Source organism: Cyanistes caeruleus, chromosome 6 (genome assembly GCF_971803275.1).
Source record: "Cyanistes caeruleus chromosome 6, bCyaCae1.hap1.1, whole genome shotgun sequence".
Lineage (NCBI taxonomy): Eukaryota > Metazoa > Chordata > Aves > Passeriformes > Paridae > Cyanistes > Cyanistes caeruleus.
This window is the reverse complement of record NC_141706.1, coordinates 6,763,806-6,781,770: the sequence shown is the minus strand read 5'-3', so window position 1 is coordinate 6,781,770 and position 17,965 is coordinate 6,763,806. Positions and strand designations below refer to the sequence as shown.

The 17,965-nt window shown below is 47.0% G+C and overlaps 3 protein-coding genes across 25 annotated transcripts in view; 1 reads left to right on the top strand and 2 right to left on the bottom strand.

The window, feature by feature from the left end:
* Positions 1-5,321, bottom strand: part of DENND2B (DENN domain containing 2B) — a 152,726-nt gene extending 147,405 nt beyond the window's left edge. For 3 of the 23 annotated variants that reach the window (XM_086892049.1, XM_086892031.1, XM_086892056.1), the window contains exon 1: positions 5,099-5,321. The gene's annotated coding sequence lies outside the window, so the exon portion shown is untranslated. Of the gene's footprint in view, positions 1-1,453; positions 1,659-2,250; positions 2,606-4,111; positions 4,852-4,943 lie in introns of those variants that run through there. The other 20 variants (XM_086892038.1, XM_086892044.1, XM_086892040.1 and 17 more) reach the window with 19 other exon arrangements.
* AKIP1 (A-kinase interacting protein 1) lies at positions 5,267-10,006 on the top strand. The gene is made up of 5 exons (XM_086892069.1): positions 5,267-5,436; positions 5,639-5,716; positions 8,427-8,537; positions 8,852-8,902; positions 9,555-10,006. Exons 1-5 carry the CDS (start codon positions 5,377-5,379, stop codon positions 9,696-9,698), a joined length of 444 nt encoding a protein of 147 aa, XP_086748195.1. The 5' UTR covers positions 5,267-5,376; the 3' UTR covers positions 9,699-10,006.
* On the bottom strand, positions 9,935-17,193 carry C6H11orf16 (chromosome 6 C11orf16 homolog). Its single transcript, XM_086892064.1, has 6 exons — positions 16,994-17,193; positions 16,042-16,192; positions 14,928-15,156; positions 13,524-14,189; positions 12,910-13,097; positions 9,935-11,263 (listed from the first exon to the last, which is right to left on the bottom strand). Exons 1-6 carry the CDS (start codon positions 17,158-17,160, stop codon positions 11,132-11,134), a joined length of 1,533 nt encoding a protein of 510 aa, XP_086748190.1. The 5' UTR covers positions 17,161-17,193; the 3' UTR covers positions 9,935-11,131.
* Positions 17,194-17,965: the final 772 nt, after the last annotated feature.

Sequence of the window (17,965 nt, the reverse complement as noted above, 5' to 3'; positions counted from 1 at the left end):
AGTTCCAGGCATTCTGAGATCCTGCATACCATTTTAATTTTTTTTAAACTGGCAACACTTGTTTAACCAGCAATTAAAAAAAAGGAGGCCCAGCCGCCCCAGTGATTCTTCCCAGAGGGTCTTAGATGTTTATGAAACACAATGAAAACAATAAAGTGGATAAAATCATGCTATTCCATCAAGTCCTTGGCAAGACTTCCCAACCAAGAATAAATTGGCATGGTATGTTACAGTCAATAGATTACACAATGGTTTACAGGGTCACCAATAATAAGGGGTCACACTCTCCTTGAAGAGCTACAGTGTACATTAAGGCACTTGCTTAAAGGGAAAGAGCAATGCTTGATCCTGAGCTTCTTGGAGCACATGCTGGCAACCGCAGCACAAACATGCTGCAGGGGTAGGAGAGGACAGAAGGCACCTCTCCCCCTGCCCTGAGCCAGGAAGGGCAGTGACTACGCTGCACAAGCTGGCTGGGGGAGTTTAGCACCCTGAAGGGAGCAGCAGAAAGCCAGGCCAGGCAAGGGCTCTCATTTCTGCACACAAGAGGAGAACACATGCTACATCTCTTTCGGAGCAGGACAGTCTCCATGCCCCAGTGAGGCCCAGCACCACCATCCCTGTCAACCCTTCCCAAAAGCCCCTTTCCTCACTCCATAATCTTGAGGAAACTGGTTCCACCCCAGAAGCAAGGTATCAGTTCCATGTCAGTCTAGTCACTCTTAACAGTGGACAGACTGTAGCTAATGTTAAAAGGTGCTTTACTATACTCCTGGATAACTTTATCAAGTCATCACATTGCTATAAATATGTTTCAGTTTTATTTTAAATAACTAATCTTAAAGAAAGAGGGCAATGAATGGTCAAACCCATAAATCTTACTCTTAAATGTCAACTTGGTAACAGATTTCCACTATGTCACCTGCATAACCTGATCATCACAATGAAAGTTAAATTTTGGTGCTTCTAAAACATAAATTATTTCCTCAAATCTCACCTTGAATGCGTGATGCTCCTACCTTTGCCCTGTTAACTTACCCTTCCACTATATGGAAATTTTCATCCACCAACTATAAATTAATCATATATAAACAAAACATTATTAAGTCGTAAAGGTAAATCAACCTCACTTCAATTCATCTTATAATGAAAAACCAGACAGAAACTAACTTTCATCCTTCATCTTCCATGGGTTTTGATCACTCCAGTTTTATTGGATTATTTAATGTATGTCTAAAGTCTGACTAGCCAGCATAAAAATGAAAGAAAACCTATTCCACAAGTCAGCGCAGGGTGTAGAAAACACTACTACTGACATACTCCATGCAGTAATACTATGAACCCAGCTTCATTCAGCTTGACTACTAAATTTGAAGTACATTCGGGTGATAAAACTGGAGTAAACACAAGAAAGCTCTCTCCTATGTAACTGCTACTCTTTGATTGCAGTGACCTTAGTAACGCAAACGTTTGGTACCGAGCCAAGAGCAGGACATCTGATTTTCCCACCAAGTGAACTGCTGCAGAACTCCCTTAGCTCTTCAGCCAAATCTGTCCTGGGATCCTAAAGTCTTCCGCCGGAGTCCAGGTGGCTCCTCTACACTTTTCAGCACGCACGCAAACACCGCAGCCGGCTGGACCGACGATGCGAACGGGCACTGAAAGGGAAGAGAAGTGCCGCAGCTCCCCGTCTCCCGCAGCTCAGAGCCCCACGCTCGGCGCGCTGGATCGCCAGCCGGGCTGGAGTTACCCTAGTCTGGCCAAAGTGGTCCCTCGGGCTCTGTCCCTCTGGGGGCTCTGTCCCTCCGGGGGCTCTGTCCCTCCGGGGGCTCTGTCCCTCCGCGGTGCCTCTGCCCTCGCTACCCACGCAGAAAGCAGCGTCCCGCGAGGCACGACGGTGGCACCAGCGCGGGAGCACCGAGTCCCCGCTCCACCCGTGCTAAAGGAACCCCCGCCCCTCTGCGCTCCCCCAGGGCAGGGCAGGGTCCCGCAAGGATCGCGGGGCCGGTCCGCACCGCCACGGCCTCCGGCGGCTCCGCTGCCGCGGGGGCTCCGCGGTCCGGGACCCGCAGCGCCCGGCGAGCCCCCGCCGCCGCCGCGCATCCCCGGCCCGCCCCGCTCGCGAGAGACTCTCGGTGCTCAGGGACGGCCACCCGGAGCACGAGCGATCGTTTCTCCCCCCAGTCCCACTCCCCTGCCCGGGTCCCCGGAGGCGATCACCGCTCGGCAGCACGGCTCCCCGGCCCTTACCGAGGTGCGCGGGGATGCGCTCCCTCCGCCGGCCGCCTGCAGCCCCCGTCCCGCAGCCCGGGCGATCGTAGCTCTTTTGGAGAAGCTGGGAAGAGGGAAAGAAAGGGGGGAGGGAAAGGGGTGGGAAGGGACTGAAATCGAGGGAGAGAGAAGTATGCAAAGGCAGGAAGTGGAGACGGCCACGACCAGTGCGGGAGATTAATGGGAACCAGTCACCCGGCAGCCAACAAAGAAACCTGCTCCCCCAGCGCAGCGCAACCCGGCCCGGGCTGCAGCCCCGGGCTGCCGAGCCACCGCTCCCGCCGGCAGCGCTCGGCCCCGGTCCGGCCGAGGGGCGGGCGCCGCCCCCAGCCCCAAACCCGGGTCCCCGACCGGGGAGGGAGGCGGGAGGGAGGGGAGCAGCCGGGCAGGGCCGGCCGGTCAGCGGGGAGATGCGACGGGCACAGGAGGAGGAGGAGGAGGGGAGGACCGAGCCTCGCGACTGACAGCCTTCCTCCTCGCTCTCCCCCAGAGGGCCGATATCGCTTGGTTTTTATTTAAAACACTACAAGCGCTGGGCTCCTCTCGGCCCTTGCGGAGCCGCTTGCGGGGCAGAGCGGAAGGAAGGAGGAGTGCGGGAGGCGCTTCCTGCGCCAGGCGCGGGGCAGATGGCTCCGCTCCCATCAGGGAGCTGCGAACCACGGAGCTCCCGGGCCTTTCCGAGCTCCGCGGGGTACCTCGCTCTAACAGCACCTGTGGAGGGCGAGGAAGGCAGCGGTGTGCCTCTGAACTTCATGCCGGCTGCCTCGGTTCCGATCCAGACCCCGGGAGCAGCTCCTAGCAGCCGTGTGGAATGCTCTGCTCCCTGGGCAGCGCAGCCCGAGGTGTCCCCGCCAGCCAGGGCCCCCCAGGGCATCGTGCGAACCGGGGCTGAAGAAAGTCCCCGCATGGCACATTGGCTACCAGGCCACCAACAGCATTGTGCGGGCAACCTCCCGGGCACACGTGTCCACGGCTTCTGATGGTTTGGCAGATGAGAAACCCACCCAAAACGTTTGATATAAAATAATCCAAAAGAGGCAAGGATGCTAGCTCTTAGCAGGACCACGAGTATTGCAAAATACAGAGTCTGCTCCTAGATCTTGAAGCATTATGTAAGCATTGATAAAACAAGTCGCTTCACAATAGATTAACCAAATTATATTAGGTACAGAAGAAAAATGAAGAGCAGCATGTACTCTGCAATTTGAAATACAAATTCCAGCACGACACCTTTCTGGAACTTTTAAACACTTGCTGACTTTCTTTCCTTTGACTGAAATGGAAGCAAAATAGTGTTCAGCATCAGGCAAATGCTTACGAGCTCTCCGACTCAAGGATACTTCCCTGAGCCCAGAACCAAGCGCTCAGGACAAACTATTGCTGGCCTTTGCCACCTCACCAGCAAAATGAAATACATTGTCCTCAGATATTCTGATCTGTCATCCCACACAACAAGGAATCTGGTGGAAATGCCCAGCATTTCACAAACTTCCATTATTTTTCAAAAGAATGAATGTACAGGAAATAAGGGTAACTCTCATCTGGATTCTGATGTGAATGTGTGTTTCAAAGCAAAAGCTATTTCAGCTGTCAGCCTTCTTGGGACAGATGTATTTACTCAGCTGCAAAAGGAGTACTGTGTCACCAAACATCAAAAAATGGTGGGAGTTTAAATTTCAACACAGCACGAATAATTTACCTACTGAGCAACAAGCTACTGCTACAAGTACCTGACAGGAATAAAAAATGAACACAGTTTTCTCTCCGTGTTATGAAAACGACATAGGAGGGCCTTTCCAAGTCTATTTCACAAGAGCGGCAACATAGCAAACCCACTCACCTCTCCAGGAGACCATTGCTAACAAGGCACGATGCCAAGATGTTCAACTCCCAATTAAGCAGGAAGCAGTCTGTTCTGGCTGCTTCTCCACCACATCAAACACACTAACTTTGCTTTTATCAAATATTATTTTTCTCCCCCTTTATGTTGCATTCAGTTCTCCAGACCTCAAGCGCTCCAGCAACTTTCCTAAATTTTCTTGTGAGTGCAGGAGACCAAACTTAAAGTTAAGCTGGATTTCAACACTGAATGGGGGCTTTCAATGTCTTAACGAACAGGCAGCCTGTGAAGGACTTGTTTATTGCAGGGACTGGCTGCTGCTCTGCTTAAGCAACTGGGAGATGACAATAAAATATAAACTAGGAGAGGGTTATTTTTCTTGCTTGTCAAAGAGATTACAGCTAGCAAAGCTCTCAACAAGAATGAAGGACTTGAAGGATCAGGGCCTCCATGTTAACCTTGGCCATATGAGACTTAAAGGAAGTTTTTGTGCTTATTTTCCCTTCCTACCGTCACCTCGGTGCACACGAGGTTAGCGAAGGCTCAAAGTAGCTCTACTCCCACACAGCCACAGCCACTTCCCAAGCCATTCCGGTAACTCCGAGCGGTGACCGTAGCCTGGCTACTGGTCACTCCTGGGACAGTCCCAGCTCCCACAGAGAGAACCGGCTTGTTTGGCGAACGCTGCTGGCAGGGGCCCGAGTGCTGTGTGGTTCTCCCACCGCCCCAGGGCTTTCCCTGGCGGAGCGGGTGCCGCAGCAGCTCTGCCCCCTGACCCGCACCCGCGCCGCTCGGCCGGACATCGCCACCTGCTGTCGCTGCCAGCTCGTACCGCAAAACTTTAACGAAAAGGGAGCGGGGAGCACCGCTTCCCACTAGGGACCACGGGGCACGGCGGGGCTCGGCACCTCCGGCTTCTATGGGCTCGTCCCCGCTGTAGCGCAGAGGCGACATCCGGGGAGCAGCATCCAGGGGCACCTCACTGACCCTTTCAGGGAAAGCCTGTCCGGACGCGTCTTTCCCGCGTTACGGCAGGGCAGGGCGCGGGTGTAAGGGACGAACAAAGCCCCTGGAGCCCTCGGCGGGGCCTCATCCCGGCGGGAGCTGCACCGGTGCCCCCAGCCGGACCGGGCGCGGCCGGAGCGGGCTGAGGGTGGGGCGGGGCCGGGCCGGGCCGGGCTGAGGGTGGGGCGGGGCGGGAGCGCCCCCCGGCGGGGAGGAGCGTGGCGCATGCGCAGTGCGGCGGCAGCGGCGGCAAAGGCGGGATGGAGGCGGCTCGCGACGTGCTGGAGCGGGCGCGGCGGCGCGCGGCGGGCGCGGCCCCGGTCAGTGGCGCGCGCGCAGCCGCGGGCACACGCACAGACAGAGATACAGACCCACAGACACAGGGAGATACACATCCATGGATGCACAGAGATACAAACGGCCCGCGGCCTGCCCGGACACACCGCCGGGCTCGGTGCCGCCAGCCGCGGGCTCTGAGCGACGGGCGGCACGCTCCGTGACCAGGAACGTCTCTCGTTGCAGGACGAAGAGCGGGAGCGCCTGAATGCAGCGTTCGCTTCGACTGTGAAGCTGATGAGAGGAGTCTCAAAGGAATGCCAGGTGAGGGGTCACCCCCGGGCCCGTCCAAAGGGGAATGTTCGTGATGTGCTCGGTACAGACTTCAGCAGAAGGTTTCTCCATTTGTCGGTGGAAGGGCAGTATGGTTAGAGGGACGGAAATGTCAGGTGACATCACAAAATACATTGTGTCACAAGGTATGGAATGTTTCCAGTGCTCCAAAGTATCTCTGCTGGGAAGCGGCCTGAACACATGGTAACCTTTTGTTGTCCTCAGGGGAACCTGAGCCACTCATGCTGGCTGCTGTCCTGCTCCAGGTGGTGGAAGTAAGGGAGAGTTTGAATCTTGACTGAAGAAGATGCTTTGTGTCCTGAGTTTGTTTTGAATTTAAACCCTTCTCCCCCCAGCAGTGTTGCTGTTGTGATTTAACCCCACCAGCAACTAAGTACCATACAGCTCACTGCCTCCGTGCCCACCTCCCCTGGCAGGATGGGGAGGAGAGCCTGGAGAAAATAAAACTCGTGGGTTGATACAAGAGCAGTTTATTAACTGAAACAAAGTAAAATAAGACAATACCAATGATAATAACAGTAATAATTGTGGTGGAAAAGGGAGAGAGAAATAAAACCCAAGAAGAACAAGTAATGCACGCTACAGTTGCTCACCACCCACTGACCCGTGCCCAGCCAGTCCCCAAACAGCACTCAGCCCCTCAGACAACTCTCCCTGTTTATATCCATGACATTCTATGGTATGGAATTTCCTTCTGGCTAGTTTGGGTCAGTTGTCACAGCCCTGCTCACTTACAGCTTTTTGTGCACCTCCCCACTGGCAGAGCATGAGAAAAGTCCTTGACTTAGAGCGAGCACTACTCCACAAAAACCAAAACATCAGTTTGTTATCAACACTAACTCGTACTAAATCCAAAACATAGCACCATGCCAGTAACTAGGAGGAAAACTTCCTCTAGCCCAGACAAAACCAGGTCAAACTGGATCTGGGAAGTTGCTACTGGGTAAGGAGTGTGGGTTCAGTTCTTTGTTTGGGATGAGCAGAAATTGAGAGGTTCGGTGCCCGGATGCACAGGTCACTGTTCTCGTGCTGGCTCTGGCAGGTGTCACTGCTCTGCTGCTCAGACTGGGAGCCAGCCTCTGCCAGCCCATCCTTGTGAGCACAGCCCTGCAGACCAGCTACTGCACTGATGTCTGAGGATTCCATAGCAGTTTGTGCCCCTTGGGATCTGTTATCCTAACACAGCAGGGAGCTCACTGCCTGCAGGGCTAATACAGAGCCTAAGTCTGCAATTAAATTAGAGAAAACAGTACTTCAGCACACCAAGCGATTAGCTCCTAAGCAACTCCTTTGTAATTTCAAAGTAACCAGTTAATCCTAAAACAACTGGGGCAGAATAGAGTTTTACACAAGATGAAACAAAGGAGACTCATCCTTATCAGTGACTTGGCAGTGCTAAGTTTGCAGTTGGACTCTGATCTAAGGGTATTTTCCAACCTAAATTATTCTTTGGGTCTATCTTGTGCCTTTTTAAGAGTATTAAAGTTGTAACAAGCAGTGGATGACTTCCACATTTATGCATCAGCCAGGACAGTACTGCTTCAGTCATTTCTGTAGAGAAGAGTCATAAAAAGGGGGAACTGTCAGAAACCATGAAAGTAAAGTTTACAAAGTGCAAATAAAAATCCACAGCTGGACACAACAATTTAGGCACTTGAATGCAAATAATTAAACTTGTCGTTTAAGATGAGATGTTTGGGGCTACTGAGGCATCAAAATTTACCCATTACTCACCAAAAGTTGGATTTCATATCTTTGCTCTGTGCCATCATGTAAAAGAGATGCTCTGTGAAGCATTATGCACAAGGTCAGAGCATTTGATATATTTTGTAGCTTCACAAAAACTGCAATATGAGCAACCAGATCCGTTGATTTGTGCATAAGCTCAAGAAATAAAGCACAGCAGCAGATTTGGAAACAAGAATTATTTGCCTTATTTTTGTTATATTTAGTCTTGACAGTCAGGGACAAGAAAAACATCAGTAAAATAAGAGATATTTTGGATGTTTTTGGTCCCTGTGATTAAAAAGGTAACCTTGTGAGGAGTTCTGTGGTGACAACAGATGGCAGCAGAACTGTACTCAAGTGTTGAATTTGCAGTGAGGAAGATGCCAGTATGTCTGCAGTAGGACCAGAAGAAGGCTGCTGTGTGCTTAAATACACTTCCCAAATCTGCTGTGAAAACCAGCCTTGAAGACACTTCAGCTTCTTTACTGACTCATTTTCAGTATTAACATATTCTGCTTTTAGAGCACTGCTGCTGTACATGCCCTGCAGAACCCATCTTCACTGCACCTGCCTTGCATACATATCCTCCTAAGGACTCATACACAATGCCTTCTTCCACCAGGGCTTCTCTTGACCTGCCTGGTCAGGGAGGCATTTCCAGAGTATTCCTTCTGACATTTTCACTAATTCAGTTCTAAGGTGTCGGAGTCCCTGCCCTACATATTGTGTCAGGAAACAGGCAGCTCAAATCAGCCTGTCTGATGGAGTCCTGTACCAGAAGGCAGGTGGCCTCTGGAGATACAGACACTGTTTTCACCCTCACAGAGAACAAACAGCCAACTCATACACAGCATCAGTATCTGTGTAGTTCTAATTTCAATTGTCAATCTGCAGCAGCTGCAAGTGTGGTTTGATACCTCCCACATGATATTTTCTGTTTCTTTCTGTCCAGAAGTACTATGGTGCTGTGGCAGCCAACAAGTACAAAGAGAATGAAATCAAACACTTCTGCAAATACCATGGCAAGTCAGCAGAAAGAAAGACAGACTCCACAGAAGAAGAGGTAAGTAGGAAACTTCTGGTTTTGATGGAAGGTTATTCCTTTCCCTTGCTGTGGGGCATGGGTTATATCCCCCTGATGTCTGTGACACTCACACTCATGTATGTAGGTTGACCTTATGGACATAAAAACACCTGGACTGATCCAAGCCTGTGCTGGGTTGGGGGAAGGCAGAGTCACTTCTTGTGGCACCAATCAGTGTCCTATCCATCCTTTTCTGGAGGGGAAAATTTCATGCACCTAAAGCATCCCCTCTCTTGGCCTGGATTTGCCTTGTGTGCTGGATCATTAGAAAATAATTATATTTTTCTTTCCAGAGGACTGAAGGTTCTGTAGAACCCCGCCAAGCTCAAACTTGCTGTCAAAGAGTAAGTGTGCAGAATACTTTGGTTTTAAGTGGAAGCATTTACTAGCATTTCTTTTATCATTTTGAATCAAGCTGGTTAAAAATTGTGACAGATCTGGAGACCTTGGCACAGAAGTTTAACCAACGGTGCATTCACAATCATGTCAATCAAATGGGCATACAGAGACCTGCACAGTTAGTTAGGAACCAGATTGTGGCATTCTTGCACTTGGCCCTCCCACAGGCTCTGGAGACTCCTGTTCCTCAAGGAGAACAAAACTGTTTATTTTTCAAAGCCTAACACCTCAGCAATTCAATTTCAGGAACTTCTAAGCCACAAAAGATGAGAAACACTGAATCTGTACCACAGTATAAATTAGTGAGAGCACCCTTGATATAGGGAATGGGAATTCCCAGGTTTATGTTCAGAACTGTCTAGGTTGGTAAATTTCAGTTTTATAAGACATAAATTACAGCACAGTGATTACTTCCACTGATCAAAACATTAGCTGAAATACTTTGAGTATGGCATTTGCTAATTTTTGTACTGACAAAAACATTTTGAAGTTCTGTTTGCACTGCCTTCTATATATTTAGAAAAATCTTTGTACATTTATACAGCAGCTGAAATATAATTTTTTACCCAAACACAATATTTTTTTTTTATCTTAAAGCCCAGAAGACCTTCCAAAGACTTCTACATTGAAGTTTCTCCTGGTGTCTATTCTGTCACAGCAATCTCAGAAGACATGGTGGAACAAACCCACGTAGTAGATGTCAATGCAGGACAAAGTATTGATTTAACTTTTGTTCTGTGATATTTGTTGTCTCCTGGCAATAGCAGGAATAAAACACGAGGCTCATTTTAATGCATTTAATGAACTGTAAATATCTTTTTCTTGTTAGCACTTTAATAGTAGCTTCCTCTTTGGGACTCCATTTTTATGGCCTGTATATTTGTTTTCTACTTAATGCAATTATATGCAGCTCACTTTGTACATTGATTTTTATAAATATTTGTACATTGTGTGCCTTTTAAATCTAATTATGTGACTGTAATTCCAGATTCTTCTGCTCTAAACAATTAAAGATACAATCAGTGGAATAAAATACATGATCAAGCCTTTGTGATGACAGCTTCTTTTGTATTATCCTCAGAGAGAACCCCCATGTCACAGTGCTGACCAGAGAAAGAATGACCCATGTGGTATGAATATGGGTGGACATTAGCTTCTGTAGGCTAGCACTGATTTTAGAGAAGCTGGCTCACCAGCCACTCTCCTATCTGTACTTTTGCTAGTCTGCTAAAGTGAAATACAAATGAAATTCACTACCCTAGAACCCCAACTCAGAAATGTGCTGAAACGTGTCAGCTGTTCAGTCTAGGCATGTGAGTTATTGATTCAAGTTCTGTCTCTTTGCAGACCATGCTAAACCCCTTTTCTGATGGCTCTGGGGTACCCTAAATTATCCAACTTAGTGCTGAGCAACTGCACACTGCAGCTTGGGGCCGAGTTCATATGCTTTAAACATGAGCTAACACTAACAGAACTCCCTGGATGCTTAACTTTCCCAAAGGACCAGATTCCATGTTTAGAATTAGTGATGTGATCTACATAGATGTTATCTTTTTGTAGCTGATAGTACTAAGGTTTCAGTTCATTTTCATCAGAAATAAAAATCAGTGGCTTGAATGCTAATCATTTTGTTGTTTGTATCTACAGTAGCAGGTCCTTTAGCCTCTGGCTACTTCTGCTTGTGCTTTAATCCTGAAAAAAATTCTTTCAGCTGCCAGCTTGTATTGTTTCTCTGTTCCTCCTGGCTTTCTACAAACAGAAACTGCTTTGCTGAATTTTTGTGCCTCACTCCAGAGAGCTGTAGACAAGTGGGGGGTCTCTTGCTTTATTGGCCTCTTACTGTGCATCTGTTCAGGTTTTAGTGCTTATACTAGTTCATCTGATCTCTCCAGAATTGTAAAGCCAATTCCAAATAATTAGGAATTTATAGTAGCACTTTGGAATAAAGAATGAGAATGCGTACGTTTGATGTCAGTGAAAGAAGAGCTTCTCACTTATTAAAATTATATAGTCATCCATTAAGATATTCTACTGAAACAGTACCTAAATCAGAACTTGGTTAATTTAAAAGATATAACACTGATACAGTAGAAGCAGTTTACCTGAAATTTCAGCCCCTGAACTTGATCAGTTGTACATGTACTGAATTCTGGCTGACCAGACAAAACTGACTCTCAGTTTTGTTGCAAGTGAGGTCTGACAGGGTCTGTAACATCAGGTTTGTCATCTCCAGCAGAAGTCACTTTACATTTATCATCTGATGCTGCTTTATAACTTTGTTTTTCTGATGCTGCAAAGCCTTCTTCCTGGAGGACAGAAAACAAATCCCTCAGAAGTCTGGTCTAAAAAAAGCATCAGTGTCTTTGTTAACTGCTGCTTTGCTGGCTGTACCTCTGCCTCACATAGCCTTTCTAGTCTATTTTCTGTGCTAGTACAGAAAGCAGACTTTAAAACTTTACTGTTGAAACACACAATTTCACAAAACAAAAGGATTTTCAGAAGCTGTTAGGGCTTGATTATAAACTTTCCTACTTCAGAAGTCAGGAGGATTTTGTTGACTGCAGTGAGGGGACATCAGCCCCCCAGAGAGTTCCTCTGGGAAGCCTGTCCTCTAACTCCACTTGTTTGCTGCAAGCCAATTCTGATGCAGCCTGTATCATGTGATAAAACTGCTTCAGCTATCTCAGAGTAGCAATGGATCTTCTGGGTTTAAAATCACCAAGGGCTATTTTACAGGAACGAAATTCTGTCATTATGCCCTGTATTACCACTCTGCATCCACTTCTGTGATTCATGCTGCTGCTTTGGGGCTGCAATGAAACAATTCTGTTTTCTTATTAGTTTTACCGAAAGGCAACTCATGTCACTTCAGTGCACAGCTCTGACACTGCTAACACAGAGTATGCCTGCCTGGAGTTCCATACTGGCCTGAAAAACCTAGGAAATCAATTACAAAGGTGTGTAGTTATGTAACTATGATTATTTTAGCAATAAAGTAGAATAGAAAGTAGGAACCATACAGTTGAAAAGCTGGCATCTGCTTAAAATGAATGAGTACAATTGTGAGAATACAAGATGTATTCCTATATTCTCCATTCACTGAGACATGTTATTAATGGATTCATCTCTAAACATGCAAGTTTAGAACATTTCAAGTTTTACTTTGAAGTCAGCTCACAGTAGCAAGAGCATGAAGGTACAGAGAAGCTAATATTTGATTTCACGTATATAATTTACTAATTGTACCCTGATGCTCTTGTGCAGAGCACTGTTTCTGTTGATCCTGACATTCTCTTTCATCTTCCCCTTCTTCCTGTAAGTTGTTTTCCTCCTCATTTCTGTGTTTGCTTCTTTTAGCATTCATGTTCTGAATTTTTTTTTTTTTCAAGTATGAGAGAAACCAGGCCTACAAACCAGGGTAGTGGTGGTTTTCCTAGCTGTGACACAGTTTACTTACTCTGTATGCCCCAGCTTCACAGTAGGAATCTGCTGTTTAAACTGGCTGCCTCTAGTGAAGAAGAGAAGAAACTCAGCAAAGACTCTTTACTAAAGAATCTGCTTTTATCTCTCAGAGGCAGAGATTGTGACTATCGCAGTTTGATTGGCAGAGCACAGCACTTTTCCATGGATTTAACATAGGGCTTCATTGGGTACATGTCAATGGGCATTTGGCAGGTTTCTGAACTGAAATCTGAATTATTGAATGCTCACATGGCTACTGACAATTGCTTCCAATTTACCAAGTAGCTTCAACCCTTCCTTAAGGCTTAGGGATTTTTGGTTTCATTAGTGGAGAACTTTCCTACCTGTCACAAAACAGGTGGATGGCCTTAGGAAGCAGTTAATTTACAATGTCGTTTTCTTGCCAGGTTCCAAACAGTTTACAATATTTTTTTTCACTCATACAAGCCTCCTGCTTACATAACTGCAGTATTAATACAGATTACTTTACCCTCAATGATGGCTTGAAATCTTGGTCTCTTAGGATCTCTTTCAGTGTGAGTTGCCCTCTGGGGGTCTGCTCAATGCTTTCAAACATTGCACTCTGCTGAGCTGGGGCCACGCTAGATGTGCCCCCAGGGGACACGGCTTTGGATTCCAGCTGGCCCTTTGTACATGTGCTGCTACAACTTCCAGGTCCTGGGAAGGAGCAAAATCGTATCTAAGAGTGAAACCAGAACTGAGATGGAGACACATTCATTTCAGAAGAGAGAAAAATGCACTTTAAGCCTAAAAGGAATATTTTTGGATTATTCTGAATGGGAACTGTGCAGGTTAATGAAGATGTTAGCATCATAAAAGGCGTAGGAAAATGACAGGAAACAGAGAGGGATATCTGTGCTTCCAAATGAAATTAATTGTTCTGGTAGTTTTCCATGGCAGGAATTGCCAAAGGAGGAGGCAGATGAGGCAGCAGAAACATTGGGGAGAAGAAGAATTGGATCAGTCTGATATGCAAATTCACAGTATTAATTCAAATAACCTGCAGGCAAAGTGACTGCCCTGCCCAGAAGACTTTTTTGTTCCCTCTGACAACTGCTTCCCTGTGGGGTTGTTTGAAGGTACCTGAATTACTGGAATGGGACTTTTGGTGGCTTCTTTTCCAGTACTTCCCCTCAGGTCTTGCAGAATCCTTTAGCCTGGGCTTTTCAAGACAGCTGGAGCCTGGGTTAACAGCACTGTCCCCCACAGTACTCTTAGTGAGGGATGGCTTCAGATCCCACTCTGAATCAGAAGAGGGAGAAGATGTTGCCACAGCTGCAGCTTCTCCTTGTTTTGTGCCTTTCAGTTCTAGAAGGCCTGGAGAGAGCTCACTGCTGGACTCTGCCTCTTCAGCTTTGTCCTGAAAGATGAGAGATCTGGAGGGAAGAGGCCACCAGGCACCAGCACAGGGATGGCAGCAGCAGATGCTCCTTACCCAGGCTGATGAACAGCAGATCCCACCAGCACAGCGCTGGTGGAAATGTGGCCAGCAGGGAGAGCAGAGTAAGCAGTGCTTGGCAAGGCTACATACAGCACAAGCAGGAATCAGGGCTGGCTTAGGACTGCAGGGAAAAATACAAGAGTTAGTGTCCTGGCTTGGTCTGGGCTTCACCCTGCTGGTGAAGGGCATGTGGATCATCTCCACAATCCTCTCCCACAGGCTAGGAGGGATCCACAGAGCCACACCACAGGGGAGTTTCACTTGCTTGTCATTCCAGAACTGGACAACAATTTCTTCATCTTCTGAGGCTGTTAAGAGAAAAAGTAAGCAGCCTTAAGCAGCTGGCCTGCCTGGGCAGTGCACACTGGCAGATCAGGCTCTGCAGCTTTATGCACTTTCAAGAGGTAGGATCAACTCTTGCCCCTCTCTAACACCTCACCACAGGGTCACAGAGGTGAGTGGGCAGCCTGGGCACCATCACTAAAACAACAGGCCTGGAAGCATCTTTCCTCCCAGTCTGTCATCAGATGAACAAGAAAACGATGACAGTAATTTTTGTTGTTGCTGCCAAAGTTAGCAGTGGTGCTCTGAGAATAGTATTTTTTAAGTCAGTGGAGCTTGACTGTCAGACACAGGAAAAATGAATGAGCTGTTGAAATCTCCTACGTCTGGGTGATAAAATCACCCCCAGATGTACCATTTGGTACAAATGTGAGCATTTAAGCTCTGATGAATGCTTCCTGGAAGCTGTCTCACTTGTATCTGTCATGAAAAGGCCACAGTCCTGCACATGGCAAACACAGCCTTGCCCCAGCTACACCCACAGACACAGATGACTTCATTTTTATGGGTCACAACTTCCTTAGGGTCCCTCTGGTGAGGTTACACACAGATATCCATCAGCTCCTGCAGGCTTGGAGCAGCACTAAGCTGTAGGCTGTGCTCTGTTATTTCTCTGGCAGCAGCACCCTGACAAGAGTTTATCCTGACAGCCTCCCTGGTGTGCCAGAGGAACAAGAGGAGGAAGAGAGCAGCTCTTTTCTTACCTCGTAAGGGATCCCTTGTCTCAATGCCCCTGAGGACAGTTCCTGGGCCGTACCTGGCCCTGTCTGGCTCCCAGGGTGCCAGCACTCTGTCTCCAGGGAGCAAGGAGTGCTTCATCCCATTCACATATTCCAGGATGTCATCCTGTGCTGTTTTTTGCACACTCACTGGATGCCTTCCACGTGACACAAGTGGTTTGGCAAACTCTACCAGGAACATGCCTCGTTCACCCTGTTACCAGGAAGAAAATAACAATTCCACTGAAGAACAGTCCATAATGTGCCAGGTAATGCAACTTTTGTTAGAAGGCCATCCTGTGCCTATATGAGTAGGGCAAAACAAGCCTGAACAGCAGCTAGTGTGTGGCGTGACTTCAGCATTGAGACAGCCCAAAAAACCTCCATGAGCCTCACCTTGAAAGCAAGATGAGTGAAGCATATGTTCAGATTCACTGCTACTAGGATCTGGATTTCCTTTCCCAAGAGAAAAAGCTACAGACAAGTGTATTTCACAAACTATGCTGTGTGTGCCAAGGAACAAGGGACACTGACACCATTCAGACCTGCTCTTCAGTCATGCCCAATTCCTTCCTCATTACATACAACACTAGCTCTGCTTCTTGGGAGGGGATTGTTGGGAGTTTTTATTTTCTTTTATATTAAGGCCTGTCAAGAGACTTTCCATCAACAATGAGACATGGTACTTCCCTGTTCTTGAGAAAGAACAGGCTCTTTTTTGTGTTCAGTTTTAAGTGCCAACAAACCAATGAATTAAAGCTCTCACTAACCTTTCTGGAAAGACCCTGAGCCATTGGTCTGTGGCTGACTCAAGCTGGACGTGTGTACATAAAACACAAACCCTTTTCCTGTGCTGTTCATGGTTCTGTGTCTACACACAACAGCAGCCCCTACACTGCTGGCAGCAGCATTCGGGCTGGCTGAGCCTGGCTCAGTGCCCAGCACCAGCACAAGGCTGCTCAAGCACCTGCTGTCCTGGTGGTCTGTTCTCTCAGCTCATCAGCTGAACCAGAAAGTGCTACACTGAACTCAGGTGGTGTGTGAGGACTGCTCCCTATTACACATCCCCCCCAACAACCACACAGTAACCATCACTCACCTCTATCTCCTCTTTTACTGTGCCATGGTAATAAAACCCATCTTGCTCCCCTCTAGCCAGCACAGGCACGTTGCTGTCTGTGCCTCCTGATTGTCCCAGTCTCTTCCATGCTGGGCCAGGGGAGGGGACGCAGTGGCTGATCCACGGGCACCTCCAAGAAAAGAAAATGGGTCAGCCCTGGAAGAAATAGATTCTGTAGGTCATGAAAAAAAAACAACCTTGTAAGATTTAAGAACTGGAACACTTCACCTCGTTCTGTAGCACTCCCACAGGCCAAATAGTGTAGGAAGAAACAGAAAACTTGCTTGTGCTGGGATAAATCCTTGATTTTGGGAAAAATACATCAGTGCCTGCTTTTACTCAGATTTCTTTGCTTCGGGGATTACAGGAAGTGAGCCGGGAGCATGATGGCATCCTGGGCCAGCATTACTTGCCCCAGCCCCTTTGCTGTTTAGCTAGCAAGACAATGCAACCCTTGGGATCAGGAGAAAAGATCCTGATCTGCAGCACAGAGCACGGCATAGGTGCGCTCCAGAGTCCTGAGCTGGTGGCTCACACTGGAGCATTCAGGGAACAGCAAAGGAGAGAAGTAAACAACAAAGCTGCTGCTTGATGACACATTCTAGCTCAAAACTGGGAAAATAATCCCCTGTCACAAAGCATTAGAAACATTTTATGGAAGATGACTGTTAATGCAAGATGCTTTTATTTATCCCAATAATATTAAAGGAATGTTTCTTTGATAGGAGGCTTACTCAGGCTATGCTCTTCATAATCGCCAAGGCAGCAAATAACTTTAGTTAATACATCTCAAAAACAGCCAGTGCAGGCGTGGGAAAGCTCAAATGATGTTCAAGCTGTTAATTATTAATCTGACACACCAGCCTGGTTTATCCTATTAGTTATCATGGAAAAAAACAAACCACAGACTTAAACAGGAACTTGATTTTACCTCTGGGGGGCAAGGGGCTCAGCAATCCAGGCAGGATACACAAGAAAAGAGCTCCTGCAGCAGGGGTTAACTGTGGATATGACAGTGGAACGTGAAAACTTGTTCAAAGCTGGCCTCACACTGCAGTACCTGGGACCCCCAGGCAGGCACCCTTCCAAAGCAGCCATGCTTGGAAAAGCTGCTACCTGCAGGACTCAGTCGTGATCTGTGGGAAGAAAAGAGACAGCATATTGGCATTTCTAACACAAGCAAGTGCTGCCTCAAGAATCCAGTAATTTTGATTAATTGTTTGTTTTTGTTTAAAAACACTGAATTAAAAATATTCAGACTGGCATTTGGCCAGATGAGCCTACAGCACTGACTTCAGTGATCTTCACTCACCCAAATCCTAACCTGGAAAAGGGTAGAAACACCCAAGGAAACTCTAAATGCTGTGAAAATCCCCAGGAAAATAATAACTTTCATCTCCCTCCAATATTTGTTTCCTTCTGTAACACCCAGCTCTGTTTTTTTGTACCTACATTCTTCCTTTAAAGCTTTCTTGTACACAAACCCAGGCAAACCTTCCCTATTTTACAAGTTGAGACAGAAATTAGAGCTGAAGTTGACAAGCTGAGTAAATGTGACAGGTTTTGAACTTGATGTTAGATTATATTTCCCTGTTATTTATTTATAGTGATGTATTAAGAGGAAATATTTTGATCTTTCAGCTGTCCTGTCATGTTTTATTAACAGTAGGATTATGGCTTGCAATGAGAAAGAATGAGATGCTCAGATGTGACAAGTGATAACTATTCAGAGGCTGTCACAGTAAGATCAATGATATGATGCTATCTCTGGTAATTTCAAAAGATGTAGTAGGCAAGCTTCCATTAATTTTTTTCTTTTTAAATATTGCTTAGAAACACTCAGAAAAAAATTTGCATGGAAATTCAACAACCTATAAAATTTAAGTGCTTAATTTATTTTACA

Bases quoted from the DNA above. Each gene is read 5' to 3' on its own strand.
- C6H11orf16 (XM_086892064.1), bottom strand. From the start codon at position 17,160: ATGGCTGCTTTGGAAGGGTGCCTGCCTGGGGGTCCCAGGTACTGCAGT. The intron at 13,098-13,523 runs GTACCTTCAAAC...GCTCCTTCCCAG, and splicing joins GTCCCATTCCAGTAATTCAG to GACCTGGAAGTTGTAGCAGC. The intron at 11,264-12,909 runs GTAAAGTAATCT...TCTGTCCTCCAG, and splicing joins ATTTCAAGCCATCATTGAGG to GAAGAAGGCTTTGCAGCATC.
- AKIP1 (XM_086892069.1), top strand. From the start codon at position 5,377: ATGGAGGCGGCTCGCGACGTGCTGGAGCGGGCGCGGCGGCGCGCGGCG. The intron at 5,437-5,638 runs GTCAGTGGCGCG...CTCTCGTTGCAG, and splicing joins GCGCGGCGGGCGCGGCCCCG to GACGAAGAGCGGGAGCGCCT. The intron at 8,903-9,554 runs GTAAGTGTGCAG...TTTATCTTAAAG, and splicing joins CTCAAACTTGCTGTCAAAGA to CCCAGAAGACCTTCCAAAGA.